The sequence below is a fragment of the Musca autumnalis genome, unplaced genomic scaffold (assembly GCF_047663935.1).
Source record: "Musca autumnalis isolate F117 unplaced genomic scaffold, ASM4766393v1 scaffold_5, whole genome shotgun sequence".
Taxonomy (NCBI): domain Eukaryota; kingdom Metazoa; phylum Arthropoda; class Insecta; order Diptera; family Muscidae; genus Musca; species Musca autumnalis.
In genome coordinates, this window is record NW_027412088.1 from 131,037,114 (window position 1) to 131,058,133 (window position 21,020).

At 37.1% G+C, this 21,020-nt stretch overlaps 1 protein-coding gene across 12 annotated transcripts in view; it reads right to left on the bottom strand.

Moving 5' to 3' along the window:
* Positions 1-21,020, bottom strand: part of RyR (Ryanodine receptor) — a 177,148-nt gene that overhangs the window by 37,728 nt on the left and 118,400 nt on the right. For 6 of the 12 annotated variants that reach the window (XM_073992185.1, XM_073992188.1, XM_073992183.1 and 3 more), the window contains exons 13-14: positions 19,184-19,787; positions 18,200-18,299 (exon numbers count right to left, since the gene is read on the bottom strand). In XM_073992185.1, coding sequence (XP_073848286.1) covers positions 18,200-18,299; positions 19,184-19,787 — 704 coding nt within the window. Of the gene's footprint in view, positions 1-18,199; positions 18,300-18,715; positions 18,816-19,183; positions 19,788-21,020 lie in introns of all 12 variants that reach the window. The other 6 variants (XM_073992182.1, XM_073992186.1, XM_073992184.1 and 3 more) reach the window with 1 other exon arrangement.

The window sequence follows — 21,020 nt, forward strand, 5'->3', positions numbered from 1 at the left end:
ATATGTACCGAGAAACTTCTGGGGGAAGTTTTATACCCACAACGAAGAATAAATACCAAATTTGAGCCACTTCGGTGGAATATTGAGGCTTCAACCTTTAAAATACCGAAAATCGAGAGGTACTGTTCTATAGGGGCCATATATTAAGGCGTGGAACTGTACCGGCAAACTTCTGGGGAAAATTTTTATACCCACAACGAAGAATAAATACCAAATTTGAGCCATTTCGGTGGAATATTGAGGCCCCAACCTTCAAAATAACGAAAATCGGGAGGTACCGTTCTATGGGGGCTATATTAAGGCGTGGACCTGTACCGCCAAATTTCTGGGGAAAAGTTTTATACCCCCAACGAAGACTAAGTACCAAATTTCGGTGTGATAATGAGGCTAAAAGCTTCAAAATACCGGGTGGTACCGTTCTATGGGAGCTATATCAAAGAGTGGACCGATATAGCCCATTTGCAATACCAAACATCCTAGAAGTAGTAAAAACTTCTATACCAAATTACAAAGCTCTATGTTCAAAATTGCGAGCTGTATCTTGATTTCAACAGACGGACGGACAGACGGACCAGGTTATATCGACTTAGAATTTTACCCTGATGAAGAATATATATACTTTATAGGGTCTCCGATGAATATTTCGATGTGTTACAAACGGAATAACAAATATAATTATACCCTCCATATTATGGTGGTGGGTATAAAAATAACAATATCGATTATGATAAAACCCAAACTAGGGATGAGTTTATATCCAGCGCTCATAGATGATCAGAAGGCGTTTGACATTAAATTCGTCAACTTCAAATGGTCAATATTAAAATCTAAAGTTGTACCAAAAAAGATAATATTACCCAGCAAATTTTTTGGAGTTAAACAAGCTATCTTTTACAAAAGCTGTCATACAACCTAGTGGAATATTTTAATAGAGTTAGAAAAAATTATAATTTTGGAAGGTAATTAGAAAATCTCTAAGAAGCCACATCAAGTCCACACATGTTGTTACAGCAACAACATCAAGTCTGAGGTTGATTAGAAGAGAAACTTGTACAACAATAAGCACATTTGTGGCCCGAAAACTGCGGTCCAAATCCCTCAGATATTCCACAAAAATCTGTTTGGGACGTTCTAGGACCCATTATGTCGATGGTCTCAAATACAATCCCCTAAATAGACTGTTATGTTGGGGGTACCTTTGAGTTCCCATAGTTCCTTTTCGGTATAAACATAAAATCAAAATGACGGAATTTGCTCTAAAAATATATTTGCTAAATTATAATGAAATCGGTTCAGATTTGGACATAGCTCCCATATACATATATATTTGCCAAATTTGAGGTATTGGATGCACCAAACACGCTACATCTATCAATTTTTTATGAAATTTGGAGTGTGTGACTGATTTTGGTCTCGAAATAAGTTTGCCTAATTATATTGAAATCGGTCGAGATTTGGGTATAGCTCCCATAGAAATGTTCGTCCGATTTAAGGTATTAGAAGCAACAAACACGCTATATCTGTAAAATTTTGTGGAGATTTGGATAATGTGACGGAATTTGCTCTAGAAATAAATTTCCCAATTATTTTGAAAACGGCTCAGATTTGGATATAACTCCCATATATATTTTCGCCCGATTTCATGTATTTGACGCACCAAACACAAAATTGGACTGACAGTTTGGTAAAATTTTAAATATAGAATACGAAATTTTGTCTATTTCGTCAAATTAAATTAAAATCGTGGTGGTGCAGGGTATCACATAATCGGTCCCGCCCGTCTTTGATCCTTTCCTTACTGGTATTCTTATCGAGTTATTCGTTCAATACATTTTTGACTACTTTGTGGTCGAGGTTCCAACATTCTGTTTAGATGACAATAGCTCATGTCTTATGACTAGACATCGGATTTTGCATATTTGCATATTTTTTAATATTAAAGATACGAAGATTCTGATTGGACCAAAATTCGTTTCAAAGAAATCTAAATTCATTTTGCATATGCACAAAATATGCAAAATATGCAAAAAATATGCAAAATATGCAAAAAATATGCAAAATATGCAAAAATATGCAAAATATGCAAAAAATATGCAGAATATGCAAAAAAATATGCAAAATATGCAAACAGATTTTGATCGGAAATCGTCATAAAAGTTGTAAAATTGTCATTTAAAGTTGGAAAAACCATCAAAAAATACATAACAGTGTTCAAAACTAAGATTGTTAACCGTTTAACGTCGATTTTTTCAGCAGATTATTATGTTATTGAGTCCATTTACGACAGTGTGGAGTAGGGTATAAAAATATGGTATATATACCATTTTTTTATTATTAAACTATGTAAAAACATAAAATTTGATAAAATATCAAACGTTTTATGTAAAATTCAATATTTTCTTTGTCTTCATTTGTAGCATTGGGCTGGTTTTAACTCAAAGGATCAAATCGATCTCGGATTTTTTTAGCCGGGGAGCCGCCTAAACCTTTAGTAGTGTTAGATTTTAAGATTGCCTAAGTTTGAGCACAATTGGAATATGTTAAAACGTGCTACTGGGGCATCGAAGTTATGAAAATCCAATTTTTTTGCTATTTGGCGACTTCGACGACCCATATATGCCCAGCAAAATTTGACGGAAGGGGTTCTTTGCGATGACGTGATTCCCCCGCCGGGGATAACAATCTTGAAGCGATGCGGGGGCTAGACGTCACAATCTTCTCATTTAACTTCTTGTAGTGTTGAACTGGGAGGCTGTGATTGACCAAAGGTTATCCACTCTCTGTCACGCTCCAACTCAGTGCACTGGAATTCAAAGTGTATCTCCGGATTGAGTGACACATATTTGGTAGTGATCTCCTACCAAAGTAATTGTGAGATCCCCTAACACCGGGGTGTTAAGCGACCTCGTGCCCATCGGTGTTCTCAAGGTTTGCAGTTAGGGTACCAACTGTATTCGAACGGAGCCTCGCGTGATACCTGGGCACCTCAGCGAGTAACCAGCGCCCTAGTCATGGTAATGGAGGGCTATGCCATGACCTGTCCTCAAATCCCCCAGTAAAACGTTCCCCTATGAATGAATCCGAACTAAACAAAAACAACCCAAACCAATCTCCCCTCGTTATCGACCCCAGCTATGACCACGGACAATGCCGCACTACCAAATGCGACTCTAGGACCTCAAGAATCCCTGGGTGGGGACGTGACCCCGACGACCTTGACGATGGACAGAGTAAGTCAAGACATTCTGAACCAAAGCAGGGAATTGCTTGATCTCATAGAGCAGAGAGAGACCTGCAGATTGAGCCAGGAGAGCCCCCCCCCTTGGAACTGGGAAGACGACTCCCTCATGTCGGATGAAGAGATGGACGTTACTGTGATTCCATCTCGGACATCCCAGGAAGCGCCTTCCTCGGTCCAAGGAGAGACCTCGAACCTTACCACAGCAGGTCCAACTCCTCTACGGGATGTTACATCGGTCGGTACCGATAAGCCTTTTCTTCCGAGGCAGGACGCCATGGAGGAAGAAGCCGTGATGGAGGAAGCGACCCCCTCTAACACGACCTCTACCAACAAGAGCGAGAAGGCCAAGGAGAAAAAGGATCGGCACGAATATAAAAGAGCCGCTAAGTACTGCAACAAATTTGTTGGTAAGGAAGCCACTGACATAAGTCAGGACGAATTTCGTTTAATCGGAGTGAGGCTTCGAGTTATGAGGAGACTTGAGCGTAGGTACCCTCATATGGAGAAGATCCACGTTCCGGTTAACCAAATTCAAACTCCTGGAACGGCTGTCCCCTCCAGCCTAACGGCTGCCAAGGGTGCAGTCGCTCCGGGTAACCTACCCAAACCGGGAGTATCAGGCTGTTCGGACTCCTTGCAGACACCGATGGTGTCAGCGGCGGAGACGGGCAGAAGGATGCCCTCGACCCTGGAAACAGCAAGACGGCTGCTGTCCTCAAAGGCACCAACCGTCTTGCCGTCGGAACAGAAAAAGGGTCAGTCAGGGACAACGCAGATGCTCAAGGCGACTCCGAATGTAGCTGCCTCGTCGGTGACTGCCCCCTCTTCTGTCGGGGTAAATAGAAGCAGCGACCTCTTGCGAACCTCGACGATGCAGAGGCCTGGTAAACAGGCAACTGAGGCGTCGAAGGATCCCAAGAAGCCCTGCTCCTTAAGTGATGGAGGAGTGAGGATCGCCGGTGGCGCAACTGGTAGAATGGCTGGTGTGACGGACGGCCCTTCAACCTCTAGGCAGGCCAGTGGTAGACCAAAGACCTCTCCGCAGCAGTCATGCGTAAAGCGGGTCAGGTCTTCGGAGGACCCACAGCCAACAGCCAAGAGGTTGCTGGACCGACATCAAACCAACCATCCTCCCACTCTTGCTAAGGTGACCGCCCAGCAGACGGCAACTGGGGTTGAACAGGAGAAGTCCTGCAAAGGAATCTCCAGTCCGGCTCCCCAGCAGTCATCTGCTGGCGGGACATCAAAACCAGCGAGGACCCGGAGGAAGCTGGCCTCAAAAGACGTTCAAATAGCAATCATTGATAGGTCTGATCCGGAAGGTTGGATCAGTGATGATCATTGGTTGCTGGTTGAACGTCTACTGAGGAAGGCCATAACCTCTGACGAGGCGGACGCAAGTATGACGGGCTTTGGCAAGGCAACTTATATCAGAGGTGTCAAGGTCATCGGCTGTCAGGATGAGAAATCGAAAGATTATCTCATACGAACGGTTGATGGCTCGGGCGCACTCTGGGAAGGTTGCAAGCTAGCCGCGGTGCCTACTAGCGAGATACCTCGCAGAGCGTCAGCCACAGCCTGGGTGCCACCTCCGGATCAGGAGGTTGCGGAGGTGCTGAAGATGATCCAGAGGCAGAACAGAGGTCTCTCTACTGCCAGCTGGAGGTTTATCAACTCCACTAAAGAAGGAGCTGGTGCGGTGATGAAGTTCACCATGGATAATGAAAGTGCGGACTACATCAGGGATTGTGAGGGAGAGCTGTACTTCGGCTCTGGTTGGCTTCGGTTCCGAGTCTCGAAGCCACAGTAGAGAAGCTCAGCAGCAAGAGCTCCGCGTTGTGCAGATCAATCTGCACCACTGCAGGGCTGCGGCTGCTGAACTTCTCCTCTCCCTCACAAAAACCGAAGTAGACATCGCTTTGGTCCAGGAGCCCTATCTTCATAAGAATAGGGTTTCTGGACTAAACGATGGGCGCTACTCTATATTCTCTGCATCAAATGGAGAGAAGGTAAGAAGCTGTATTGTAGCGAAGAAAAGTTTAAACCTTATTCAACTCTATAATTACAGTGATGGTGACACGACTGTAGTGAGGTTAGAAGTAGGCTCTGGAAGAGCCTTGGTGCTGGCCTCAGTCTACATGCCGTACGAGGAACCAAACCCACCCGGTATACTGTTGCGGAAGCTAGTGGAGGAGACGATGAGTAAGGCAAACTTGATAGTGGGCTGTGATGCAAATGCTCATCACTCAAGGGGTGAGTCCGTATTCGATTTTATTTCAACTAATAATCTTCGAGTATGTAATAGGGGAAATACCGCCACTTTCCATAATAGGGTAAGGGAGGAGGTGATAGATCTAACCCTTATAAATATGGAAGATACTTCTATAACTGACTGGAGATCAATGACGTGCAGATGGGAGGCTAGCAGCGGTGATTATTGCAGGCTGTGTGAAGATGCAGAGGAGACGGAGACGATTGATCATTTACTGTGCCAGTGCCCCAGACTGTCGGCCAGGAGATACAGACTCTTCGGCACATACATGATTGAATCGCTCTCCTACCTCTCTTCTTTCGACCCATTAGTCCTGCTTGCATACTGTAGAGGTCTTAAATGGCTATGGGGCAGACAAACTTAACTGCATGTTAGTCTATTTAATAACTAATATACCTCTTTTGTTTTTCTTTCTTTTACCATCCCTAATCCTTCTCCTATACCCCCCCCCCCCCCCCCGACCCGTCTCTTCCTCTCCTACCTCTTCCTCCCCCATCCAGCAACAACAAACTGGTATCCAGTCGAGCACACACTCACACGCCATCACATCACAACAATCAAATCCATAGATGCAGTATCCATCATCACCACACTTACACAACCAACATCACATATACACCAGCAAAAATCACCACACACATCATCACATCACCACACTTTAACGGTCATCATCACACACAGAAACACATGCAGAACCACCAAACAACAGACTACATCAACAATACCAACAATATCCGATCACAACATAACAGGATGATCACAATGGACCATAAGGTCTCCGAGTGGAGTGGCTGCCTTCTACAGCAGCTGCGCATCCTAAAACCTAACCTAACCTAACGTGATTTCATGTCATCTTTTGCATTGGTTCAAAGGAAGTCGTGAAAGATCCGATCTTTTCATCAGCATTTGTACCCATTCCATCGATCCAATAGAGATGATGTTTGTGTTTTTATTTACACACCTGTTTATTTTCATTTTGGTTGTTATGGTTCCAGTACTGCAAAAATCTACTAATGTTTACTATTTTTTCCGATAACATAAAGGAAAAATTGTTATCGTAGTAGAAATAAGTAGATTCTTGCAGTTTCTGGAACAGACCAAAGTTGTTAGAACTGTCGTCGTGATGCTGTCTTACATTTCCTGCATATCAAACAACTAAAACTTCTAAACAATTGGTATTATATGAAGTCCCAACCATCGAGCTAAAAATAGAATCGGACTGCACACATTGCTATTTTAAAATTTCCCTTGTCTGTTCTAAATCTGACATAGAATGAAATCAATCAAATCTCGCTTCTTGGAATTTGAAAAAAAGTCCGAAACGAAAAGGAACAAGAATCTGAAAATAAAGAAGAAACTACTTTTGGAAAGAAACAATTAAAAATAAATTAATTAAGCATAAATGGTATTTTCCATAAAAAGTCTCTCTTCCCCGTTCGTTACATTTTGTTCTTAGAGATCCCTAAAGCAAGCCGGGTTGTAGATCCCTACATATTTCCGTCACTAAACAAAAGAGTATAAATTACCAAAATGTTGTTATAAAATAACAAAATTATAAAATAAAAGTAATTTACGAAATAAAAATACTTAAAGGAGTACATTTGGAGTCCATGTTGAAATCTGAACTGGTGATGGGAAGATAATTGAAAAAACCTTTTGTAAGATGAAAGAATATCAGTTGCGGAGAACGGAGGAAGTAATCTTTTGCGTTGCAGCGATGGTGATTACATTGCAATTTTGGATGTAAACTTTTGAAAAACTAAACTGATAAATTAATTGTAGCTATTTCATGAATTCGTTTGAATTAATAAAGAGTTTTGTTTTTCATGAAAACCATATTTCAATACAGCATTTCCATTTTCCAAACAAGACATGAAAATTTCATGCCAAGGGGTTGGTGAAAATGACATGCCAAAGCATTGGTTAAAATGACATGTCAAAGCATGGGTGAAAATGACGTGTCAAAGCATTGGTGAAAATGACATGTCAAATCATTGGTGGAAATGACATGCCAAAGCATTGGTGGAAATGACATGTCAACGCATTGGTTAAAATGACATGCTTAGGATCCAGAAAAGAACGTCATCTTTTGGGGTCCACGCTCATATAAAATTCATCGATGAAGATGCTAAAAAGATGACATGCTAGATCACTTGCACGCATGATTGAATGTCATCTTTGGCATCGAACATTTTGCTGGGTGTGGAACGGTTAAAGCTATTTGCCCGTATTATGCGTGCAATTAAAGGCCATTCTGTTCTTAACATTTCTTGCTGAAAACAAAGTACGTAAGTGTTCTGAATTCGAGATAACAAAGCCAATGTCCCGAAAAAGGCCTTAGGGCAAAAATGGAGTCTATTAAAAAAAAATCTTCCTATATTATCAATTTTTGGGAATGAAAACGAATATATTTTACTTTATTTGAAAATGTTGCCTATTAGGGCGAAGATCTATTTTAATTTTAATTTATTTCACGTTGGAGTCGAGCTTAATGACCGGTGATGTTTGCATGTGAAAAAGGAAAGCCGAAGATTCGAACCCACACAACCACCATGTTTCGCCTTTTGTAGAGACTCATCAGACATATCGGCCGTGGAATGGCTTCCCTATCTATCAAACATTTCCTTTTTCAAATGCAATTTTGTTTTTACAAAGATGGACATTTGTACATTCATTGTATGGCCTCAATGACAAACGCTTACATTTTGTTCATACATATTTAAATTTACATAAGGGACTGACATATTGTGGGTTTGGAGCCATCTGGGTACAGATTACAACTTGGTGATGAACTCGACTCCTTGCTATGTCGCTCACAATTTTCAAGTTGATTACCATCCTTTACCCCTTCTGGTAATTGATGTTCTGTGGTCAAGTTGCAGTATCTTTTTCAAGAAATTTGGAGTTATAGTTTAATCTCTTAAACAACAATTATGTCTCACTTGTAATTATGGATTTTGGGCAGTTGATTTTTGTAAGTTTTGTTCAAATATTTCTGGAGAAATGTCTATCTTTGCTTTGTCTTTTGGATCTTTACGGTGTTTTGCAGATCAAACAATGCCAGGCCAATAAGTTCAGGACTAAGGTACCACATATGATTTATCATTTTATTATTTCTTCTATCTGATATTTGTTTGTGAATGCCTTTCGTATTAAGTAAATTTTCAATGCGGTTTGAATATACTGAGTATTGTTTTTACTATTTTTTGTATTAAACTCAATCTATTGTCTCTATTTCTTTTCAACCTATTGATAATGTTTACCCAATATAACCTATATTATATCTATATAAACATTATCTTGTTCATTATACGTTTGGTAAAATCAATAACCCAAACTCTCACTTATAACACTCAGTTGTTGTAGAAAAACATTCTAGGGACATTAAACCAGTCTCGAACGATTTAAACGCAAGGTGCTTCCCTCTCAACAATTTTTCTAACAAGTTTGTACAGTGGTACAGAAGTTCTCGACCTAATGTATCTGCTCGAGCTGTTGAGACCCCATTATTCTAGGCATCTGTACACTGCTAGTTCTTGTTTCTCCCATGAGCTACTGTCAGTTTCAGGAACGCCTAGGAGTTGTTCTTTACCTCCATGTGATACCAGAACAGCAACCGGGTTTTTCTTCTCTGTTTTGAGAATATCTGGTAATAGTTTTCCATGCCAGTGCACGCAAATAGCCTCGTTCCTTGAAGTTGTTGCGTGTATTTATAAAGGCGACAAAAATCTTAACAAAGCAAAGATTCCAATTTCTTCAGAAATATTCGATCCAAACTTCCAAAAGAGCTACTGCCAAATTTCCTAGAAAAAGGTGTGCCATAATTCTTGTTGTTCAAGAGATTAAACATTAACTCCGAATTTCCAGGAGGCGCAAAGGGTGGTAAACAAATTGAAAATTGCGAACTACATAGCAGAGCGTTCTTCAAGTAGTCAGCTGTACCCAGATAGCTCCAAAACCACATGATGTCTCACTCTTGAATAAATTTAAATTAGAACAAAATGTAATGTTTTCATTCCAAAAATTGATAAAAAGGAAGAAAATTTTAATAGACTCCATTTTCGCACAAGGCGTACATAGTCACGTTTTTCGGCACATTGGAGTGTAAAAATCAAGCCATTGTTACAGCTTTGTGCTTCTGCGAAGAGTGTTTTAAGAAACCACTAGCGTGGCATTCTCCCACCTTTCCCCTCTGGAGGGGGTATACGGTAAGAATTGTTTTATGTTATTAATAAAAAATGACACGAACAAAGGTCCCGATTATCTTATGATGCAACAATAGGCTTGGGGAAACAAAACAATCTCCAAAACAACATAAAATCCAACCAATTTAGCGGATTAAAAAAATCAATATTTTTGTCTGAAAAATGCTAAAATTTTTAATATAGATCTTATAGCGTTCTTCCTGGAAGGCACGTACCGCCAACGCAAGATTAATTCGGAAGAAGATTTCTTCATCTTGTCACTGATGCCAATTACGTTTATGTACGTTATCAGATAACAGTGTTATACGCTAATATATCTATTCAAGCCTTATTCTAAGGCAGCTTTAGTCAGCGACCCACCATTTATAGTCTGGCACTAGATGTCAGCTGATTTTAATACAGAATAATCTTAAACCCATGACCTACTTTGGAAAATTATTCCCGAGGTGGGCACTGGTGGCAATCATGACTAAAACTTTAGGTCAAATTTAAGTATGTATTGGCACTACAAAATACACTAAGAAAATATGCAGCTAACTAGAACTCCACAAAACGCTAAAACACTATTTTTAATGAAAATTAAGCTATTACCTCCTCCTTCCAAATCCACTATAATATTTTGCGATACGTATTAGTTTTGTGATAATTTTAATATACATATTTACTTGCACTTAAAATATTGGTTGCACTAACAACAAAAAATATTAGTCAAATGTTCCGACGTTTGAAGCTATTCTTAAGAAGATCGCGTTCAAATGAAGCAAAAAATAAAATATTTTTAAAAAGGTCCATGTAATAGCTGTCAGAGTTGCCAGATGTTATACCAAAATTTGCATTGGCTTTATTATCTCGAATTCAGTAATACTTAACTAGTTTGTTGTTCAGCAAGAAATGTTAAGAACAGAATGGCCTTTTATTTAATGCTTAATAGGGACTAAAAGTTTTAACCATTCCAGAGAAATGGCTCGCCGAAAATAGCCAAAAAATCGAGATTTTCATAACTTCGAGGCCCAGTGGCACGTGTTAACATATTCCAATTGTGCTCAAACTTTGACAGTCTTAAAATCTAACCAAACTAAAAACTTTATGCGGGTGTCGTCTTAAAAAATCCGACATCGATTTGTTTGCTTTGAACAATAACCAGCCCAATGCACTGTGTCCGATTTTCCAAAAAACCTGGCCAAAAATCAAAAAAAAATTTTATCAATTTACACTAAAAAGGGTCAGATATTGTTTATAGGATCCCAGTGCGTGTAGTTATGAAAAAATATATACATTTCTTGTTTAATAAGTGGGTATAAAAGCAGGTGGAATTGACCCTTTTTGGATTTTTTTTCAATATTTAAGTTGTTTATAAATCTATGACAATATGCAAAATAAACAACGGTTATTAAATATTTTCTTTTTGTAATTGCAATGAAAGGTATGTGAAACGTATTTAAGATGTTCAGTGTCGCCAATGAATTGTGCGTCCGTACTTGTTAATTTTTTTTCAAGATCAATGGAAGGAAGGGTTTTTTACCAATTTCCATCGAAATATCCTGCACATATTTGCACTTTTCGTTTTTATGTGATATTTTGTCTTGCAGGTATATACAGATTTTCTTTCATTCAGAATGTCAGAATGCAGTATAGGGTCACTTTTTGGCGTTTGGGCATAATTTAGAGTTTTGATATATTTTAAGACCTATAGTAAAATTTTATGGCGAACAAATTTCTAGAATATTTTGGTCTGATCCGACCACATTTTATGGGAGATTTTAAAGATTTGTGGAAAAAGGGACCAAAAGGACCCCTTTTATGACTCGCACGAGATCTTAACTCAAATATTTCCAAAACTGTAGAAATTGTGGAAGCTTGCACCCCTATTTTAGTTTCTTGGTTTTTTGGCAAAATTGATACCGATATTTCCTTGGTATGTAATGCAAATAGAGATTTCATTTCTTTGGTGACTTATAGTGAAATTTAGGTGAGAACATTTTTTTCTTGGACGCCATTCTTCTAAAATGGTGCTTTGTATGACAATTTTGCCAAAACTTTGATGAGGTACGACATTAACCCTAAAATGTTTTTCTAAATTACCAAAATGTTGTTATAAAATAACAAAATTATAAAATAAAAGTAATTTACGAAATAAAAATACTTAAAGGAGTACATTTGGAGTCCATGTTGAAATCTGAACTGGTGATGGGAAGATAATTGAAAAAACCTTTTGTAAGATGAAAGAATATCAGTTGCGGAGAACGGAGGAAGTAATCTTTTGCGTTGCAGCGATGGTGATTACATTGCAATTTTGGATGTAAACTTTTGAAAAACTAAACTGATAAATTAATTGTAGCTATTTCATGAATTCGTTTGAATTAATAAAGAGTTTTGTTTTTCATGAAAACCATATTTCAATACAGCATTTCCATTTTCCAAACAAGACATGAAAATTTCATGCCAAGGGGTTGGTGAAAATGACATGCCAAAGCATTGGTTAAAATGACATGTCAAAGCATGGGTGAAAATGACGTGTCAAAGCATTGGTGAAAATGACATGTCAAATCATTGGTGGAAATGACATGCCAAAGCATTGGTGGAAATGACATGTCAACGCATTGGTTAAAATGACATGCTTAGGATCCAGAAAAGAACGTCATCTTTTGGGGTCCACGCTCATATAAAATTCATCGATGAAGATGCTAAAAAGATGACATGCTAGATCACTTGCACGCATGATTGAATGTCATCTTTGGCATCGAACATTTTGCTGGGTGTGGAACGGTTAAAGCTATTTGCCCGTATTATGCGTGCAATTAAAGGCCATTCTGTTCTTAACATTTCTTGCTGAAAACAAAGTACGTAAGTGTTCTGAATTCGAGATAACAAAGCCAATGTCCCGAAAAAGGCCTTAGGGCAAAAATGGAGTCTATTAAAAAAAAATCTTCCTATATTATCAATTTTTGGGAATGAAAACGAATATATTTTACTTTATTTGAAAATGTTGCCTATTAGGGCGAAGATCTATTTTAATTTTAATTTATTTCACGTTGGAGTCGAGCTTAATGACCGGTGATGTTTGCATGTGAAAAAGGAAAGCCGAAGATTCGAACCCACACAACCACCATGTTTCGCCTTTTGTAGAGACTCATCAGACATATCGGCCGTGGAATGGCTTCCCTATCTATCAAACATTTCCTTTTTCAAATGCAATTTTGTTTTTACAAAGATGGACATTTGTACATTCATTGTATGGCCTCAATGACAAACGCTTACATTTTGTTCATACATATTTAAATTTACATAAGGGACTGACATATTGTGGGTTTGGAGCCATCTGGGTACAGATTACAACTTGGTGATGAACTCGACTCCTTGCTATGTCGCTCACAATTTTCAAGTTGATTACCATCCTTTACCCCTTCTGGTAATTGATGTTCTGTGGTCAAGTTGCAGTATCTTTTTCAAGATATTTGGAGTTAAAGTTTAATCTCTTAAACAACAATTATGTCTCACTTGTAATTATGGATTTTGGGCAGTTGATTTTTGTAAGTTTTGTTCAAATATTTCTGGAGAAATGTCTATCTTTGCTTTGTCTTTTGGATCTTTACGGTGTTTTGCAGATCAAACAATGCCAGGCCAATAAGTTCAGGACTAAGGTACCACATATGATTTATCATTTTATTATTTCTTCTATCTGATATTTGTTTGTGAATGCCTTTTGTATTAAGTAAATCTTCAATGCGGTTTGAATATACTGAGTATTGTTTTTACTATTTTTTGTATTAAACTCAATCTATTGTCTCTATTTCTTTTCAACCTATTGATAATGTTTACCCAATATAACCTATATTATATCTATATAAACATTATCTTGTTCATTATACGTTTGGTAAAATCAATAACCCAAACTCTCACTTATAACACTCAGTTGTTGTAGAAAAACATTCTAGGGACATTAAACCAGTCTCGAACGATTTAAACGCAAGGTGCTTCCCTCTCAACAATTTTTCTAACAAGTTTGTACAGTGGTACAGAAGTTCTCGACCTAATGTATCTGCTCGAGCTGTTGAGACCCCATTATTCTAGGCATCTGTACACTGCTAGTTCTTGTTTCTCCCATGAGCTACTGTCAGTTTCAGGAACGCCTAGGAGTTGTTCTTTACCTCCATGTGATACCAGAACAGCAACCGGATTTTTCTTCTCTGTTTTGAGAATATCTGGTAATAGTTTTCCATGCCAGTGCACGCAAATAGCCTCGTTCCTTGAAGTTGTTGCGTGTATTTATAAAGGCGACAAAAATCTTAACAAAGCAAAGATTCCAATTTCTTCAGAAATATTCGATCCAAACTTCCAAAAGAGCTACTGCCAAATTTCCTAGAAAAAGGTGTGCCATAATTCTTGTTGTTCAAGAGATTAAACATTAACTCCGAATTTCCAGGAGGCGCAAAGGGTGGTAAACAAATTGAAAATTGCGAACTACATAGCAGAGCGTTCTTCAAGTAGTCAGCTGTACCCAGATAGCTCCAAAACCACATGATGTCTCACTCTTGAATAAATTTAAATTAGAACAAAATGTAATGTTTTCATTCCAAAAATTGATAAAAAGGAAGAAAATTTTAATAGACTCCATTTTCGCACAAGGCGTACATAGTCACGTTTTTCGGCACATTGGAGTGTAAAAATCAAGCCATTGTTACAGCTTTGTGCTTCTGCGAAGAGTGTTTTAAGAAACCACGAGCGTGGCATTCTCCCACCTTTCCCCTCTGGAGGGGGTATACGGTAAGAATTGTTTTATGTTATTAATAAAAAATGACACGAACAAAGGTCCCGATTATCTTATGATGCAACAATAGGCTTGGGGAAACAAAACAATCTCCAAAACAACATAAAATCCAACCAATTTAGCGGATTAAAAAAATCAATATTTTTGTCTGAAAAATGCTAAAATTTTTAATATAGATCTTATAGCGTTCTTCCTGGAAGGCACGTACCGCCAACGCAAGATTAGTTCGGAAGAAGATTTCTTCATCTTGTCACTGATGCCAATTACGTTTATGTACGTTATCAGATAACAGTGTTATACGCTAATATATCTATTCAAGCCTTATTCTAAGGCAGCTTTAGTCAGCGACCCACCATTTATAGTCTGGCACTAGATGTCAGCTGATTTTAATACAGAATAATCTTAAACCCATGACCTACTTTGGAAAATTATTCCCGAGGTGGGCACTGGTGGCAATCATGACTAAAACTTTAGGTCAAATTTAAGTATGTATTGGCACTACAAAATACACTAAGAAAATATGCAGCTAACTAGAACTCCACAAAACGCTAAAACACTATTTTTAATGAAAATTAAGCTATTACCTCCTCCTTCCAAATCCACTATAATATTTTGCAATACGTATTAGTTTTGTGATAATTTTAATATTCATATTTACTTGCACTTAAAATATTGGTTGCACTAACAACAAAAAATATTAGTCAAATGTTCCGACGTTTGAAGCTATTCTTAAGAAGATCGCGTTCAAATGAAGCAAAAAATAAAATATTTTTAAAAAGGTCCATGTAATAGCTGTCAGAGTTGCCAGATGTTATACCAAAATTTGCATTGGCTTTATTATCTCGAATTCAGTAATACTTAACTAGTTTGTTGTTCAGCAAGAAATGTTAAGAACAGAATGGCCTTTTATTTAATGCTTAATAGGGACTAAAAGTTTTAACCATTCCAGAGAAATGGCTCGCCGAAAATAGCCAAAAAATCGAGATTTTCATAACTTCGAGGCCCAGTGGCACGTGTTAACATATTCCAATTGTGCTCAAACTTTGACAGTCTTAAAATCTAACCAAACTAAAAACTTTATGCGGGTGTCGTCTTAAAAAATCCGACATCGATTTGTTTGCTTTGAACAATAACCAGCCCAATGCACTGTGTCCGATTTTCCAAAAAACCTGGCCAAAAATCAAAAAAAAATTTTTATCAATTTACACTAAAAAGGGTCAGATATTGTTTATAGGATCCCAGTGCGTGTAGTTATGAAAAAATATATACATTTCTTGTTTAATAAGTGGGTATAAAAGCAGGTCGAATTGACCCTTTTTGGATTTTTTTTCAATATTTAAGTTGTTTATAAATCTATGACAATATGCAAAATAAACAACGGTTATTAAATATTTTCTTTTTGTAATTGCAATGAAAGGTATGTGAAACGTATTTAAGATGTTCAGTGTCGCCAATGAATTGTGCGTCCGTACTTGTTAATTTTTTTTCAAGATCAATGGAAGGAAGGGTTTTTTACCAATTTCCATCGAAATATCCTGCACATATTTGCACTTTTCGTTTTTATGTGATATTTTGTCTTGCAGGTATATACAGATTTTCTTTCATTCAGAATGTCAGAATGCAGTATAGGGTCACTTTTTGGCGTTTGGGCATAATTTAGAGTTTTGATATATTTTAAGACCTATAGTAAAATTTTATGGCGAACAAATTTCTAGAATATTTTGGTCTGATCCGACCACATTTTATGGGAGATTTTAAAGATTTGTGGAAAAAGGGACCAAAAGGACCCCTTTTATGACTCGCACGAGATCTTAACTCAAATATTTCCAAAACTGTAGAAATTGTGGAAGCTTGCACCCCTATTTTAGTTTCTTGGTTTTTTGGCAAAATTGATACCGATATTTCCTTGGTATGTAATGCAAATAGAGATTTCATTTCTTTGGTGACTTATAGTGAAATTTAGGTGAGAACATTTTTTTCTTGGACGCCATTCTTCTAAAATGGTGCTTTGTATGACAATTTTGCCAAAACTTTGATGAGGTACGACATTAACCCTAAAATGTTTTTCTAATTTGCATATTTCTGGAGTTAAGGTAAGATATAAAGTTTTGGTGTATTCTAGGACCTATATTAAACATTTATGGCGAAGAAATTTGTAGAATATTTTGATCCGATAAGATCACATTTTATAGGAGGAGGGACCAAAAAGAACCCTTAAATGACCGCCTGAGGGTTAAGTAATATCAAAAATGTAATCAGCGGCCCGAAAAACATAAGAACCAAAGGTTAGGTCAAAATCCATTCATTTTTAGAGTTTTGGCCAGGTTTTTCGGAAAATCGGACACTGTGCAATGCTAAAAATTATGACAAAGAAACTATTGAAGTTTACATAGAACGTTTGATATTTTATCAAATATTCTATTTTTACATAGTTTAATAATAATAAAAATGGTATTACGATACCATATTTTTATACCCTACACCACACTGTCGTAAATGACCTCAATAAAATAATAATCTGCTAAGAACATCGACGTTAAACGGTCAACAGTCTTAATTTAGAACACTGTTTGTTTTTTGATGGTTTTTCCAACTTTAAATGACAATTTTACGACTTTTATGACGATTTTCGGCCAAAATCTGTTTGCATATTTTTTGCATATTCTGCATATTTTGCATATTTTGCATATTTTTTGCATATTTTTTTTGCATATTTTGCATATTTTTGGCATATTTTTGGCATATTTTTTGCATATTTTTTTGCATATATTTTGCATGTTTTTGATATGACCCCAAATATCAAAAACTTGACCCTTAAAACGCCTAGATCCAAAATTTGAGTCCAATCGAATGAGATATAAAAAACATGCAAAAATCCGATGTCTACTTATGACCGCAGCCCTGCCTATCTATAATACAGTTCCAGTATATTTATTCAGAGATAAGTCAATTACATTTTGTTAGGATTTAAATACACCTTTATTGCTATTTTGAGACTAACTCGCTAAATCCCACAACTTGTTTAAAGTTTACGACGTTTTCTTTTTTTATACGTTTTATACAGTATATGACGTCTTTTAAGCTTAAAACTTTCTGACCGTCAAAATCCTAAAAAATTGTCATACGGCCCATGTCTGGCAGCAGTAGACAAACATGTTTTTTGTTTTAATTTAAAAGGCAAAGACGCTTATTTTCCTCTTTAGTTTTGTGTCTAACAACATCACTTAAAAGTTGCAGGTATTCCCAAACAAATGCCACAGTATCATATGTAGTATATTCTGCTGCAGCAAAATACAAAAGCATACTAAAACATAAAAAAATTGGAAAATGGTTGTGGATAGGCCATGCCTTAAAAATAAATACCCATAGCATGACTAGAATTGCAATAGTGGAACTCCCAAGAATCATGGAAGCGAAGTCAAGAAAACGCCGACCAAAAATTCCAGGGCATTATAATATAACAAAATGGATATGCCCGGTCCATGTTGGTTCAAAGGCACTACTATGTATGATATTTAGTTGTAGTTGATTCGAAGTTTCAACGTGAAATCTGCTATGTTTTTTTATGGGAAATAGGAAATTTAATTTAGTAGATATCGAAAGCTCAGGATAGGATTGTGTCATGACATTAAATGAAATACACATTTGCTACACTTTGTATTGATTTTTATAGGGATTTTGTTTTAAGTGTACTTTATTGGCTGATTTCTTACTGATTGTGTGATCGGCGAGATCTAAGAAGACACCAACTATATCACCGGGACCGCAAATTTTACCAAATGATTCACTTACGCCGCCAAAAACCTTCTCTTCCTGTATACATAGAATAACGTTTCATTTTAAAAGTGCTGAACAAATCTCAATGAAAAAAATATATAAAAAATTTTTAAAAACATATTATACTTATATAATGGATAAACAAGTAGTGAGTATTAAATAATTACAGGCTAAACGTTGATATACATATGCATGTACTCGTATGTATGTATGTTTTAAGGTATTATGTAAAAGAAAAAATTCTATTAAAACAGAGCGTATACACGACGACGGTCTTCTAAAACGACGCCCGAAAAATATAAGAAACGAACGCAAGTTAAATTACATAAATTAAGTAACAACGTGTGTAACGAGAATTAGTCAAACGCAGCAGAATTCAAAGTTGTATTTAAATTAAAAAAAAACGTTCGCAGCAAAAAATGCGCTAGTGATGATATGATTTGAGTCCTTACTGATGGTTTGTTCCTTGACATCGATAAAACAACCGATAACGTCTCCTGCTTCATAGCGAACACCGAAATGTTCCACGGATCCGGCATGGATTTTGGTGACCTATGTTTGTTGTTTTTTTAAAGGGCATAAATTCGTTGTTGTTGCGGAAGGAGAAAAATGTATTTAAAGAATTTAAGGTCAAATGAAGTCATTATGAGCCTGAGAACTCGTAAAATTTGCTTTTAAATTTTGAAGAGTTGGAGGAGGAGCAAAAGCTTGTAGCACTTTTACCAATATATGATTTGGCAAAAATGCATTGAAAGCATGAAACGGGATATAATTTCTACAGTTCTTGCTTTCCTTGCTGGATAAATTAGTCATTTGAATATTTTAAAGCTTTGCCTATAATAACTCCATTTGACAAAAAAGTATATTCTGAGGATTTAAAATGATTCCAATTCAATTGTTTTCGACCGCTTCGTACTTACATTATGACCATCAAAAGCCCAGCTTGTGTCTTCACTACCCAACATTGCACCTGGATTACAATCAGCTCGGGCCCAACCAACACGCATTGGTCCCGACGTGAGAACCTCAAACTCAAAGTACCATTTACCCGATGTAACGGCATAATTACGTTCTACCCGATATGTTCTGAATGCGGCAAACTTCAAACGCAAAGCTTCGGCTAAAAGAGCCTCATTACCTTCGCCGGTAGGTGGATCGAGAACATAACCGTACACTAAAAGTGTGCGTACAGTTTCGGATGCAGTATCACGATTGGCTTTCTTAATGGCTTCGTCTACTTTGGAGTAGGGAACCAAATGAGGACTACGCAAATTTTCCGAATCTTCATTAAGACCATATGTCCAGCCTTGTTGGATGCGTTCTCTGGCCCACAAATTGTGTGTATTCTCAGCCAATTGATCGACAAGCTCTTCCAGTTTGGGTGTCAAAGTGACTGCACTCAGGTCCAGAGGTGCAGGTTTATATCCATTGGCTTGCATAAATATTTCATTGGGCAATCGTATGGGCCTAATACGTGCCGGAGGTTTGTCCATTGTAATATAATAGCCCAATGCAATTATGGTCCTGTAAATAAATGTATGTATGTGTATTATGTTTGAACATAAGGGCAATCACTTATTTTGCAAATACATATTAAATAATTTAAAAAGGCGTTATGTTCGGGGACCTGCATTTTTATACCCTCGACAACAAATTATAATTTTCTATGGGCGCTATAGAACGTGGACCAATATAGACCGTTTTCAATAGCAAACTTCTTATGAACTGTAGAAACTACTGTACTAAGTTAGAAAGCTATATTATAAATATTGCGAGCTGTATGTTGATTTCAACAGACAGACGGACGGATGGTCGTCGTTACACCGACATGGAATCTTATCTGACCGCAATAACTGAAATTTTGTATTTCATCTTCGTTGGTGCTAGAAAACTTTACGCCAGAAATTTGTCGGTACAGGTCGACGTTCTGATATAGCCGTCATAGAATTCATAGATTCTCGGTATTTTAAAGGTTTTTTGTCACATTATCTAACCACTATGGCTAAAAACTGATATTTAGTCTTCCCTAGCGTATAGAACATTCCTGCAGAAAATCGTCGGTGCCCCCCGATGTTATGCATGTATTTCGTGTTTTTTTTTTTTTGTCACAGTTTCAGACAGAAATGCGGGTACGTTTCGGAATTTTGGAAAATTGTAAAAGAGACTCCAATTAACGATAGCGTCCGATACTGAATAAAACCAAATTCCTACGGAATAGAAAACCTCCAAGCCGAAAATATCAATATTGGCCCATGATTTGGTATATATGACGGTACCTCTCTATTTAACGTATTTTGAAGGTTTTACTGTAATTCGGTATTTCGGATTCGCATTGGGTGGAAAATATGTATGAATCAGGTAACAAATTCACTCCTCTTACGAATAAGCCTTGGCGTGGTACCTTCATAAATGAAAGGAAACTAATTATTCTATTTTACTTTAACACAATTCGTGTATGTTAATTTTGCTATTGGACAATTTCGGTCATATAGTAATTAGCTGTTTTATAAAAATTTCTCTCACGTCAATACTCTGGTCAAGTATTTAAAAATATATATTTAAAAATGAGTTCTTATTTGATACTTGCTGATAGTTGTTTGCAAATATTTTTGTTCTGATGTTTTTTTGGAAAGCCGAAAAGTGAGTGTTCTTCCCATTTATTTGAGAATACTAGACACTTAAAGAGTTAGGTTTTTCGCTAAGAAAGGCATAATTTCAAAAAGCTGAACAGCAAATTGATAATTCCCTTCGCCGGGA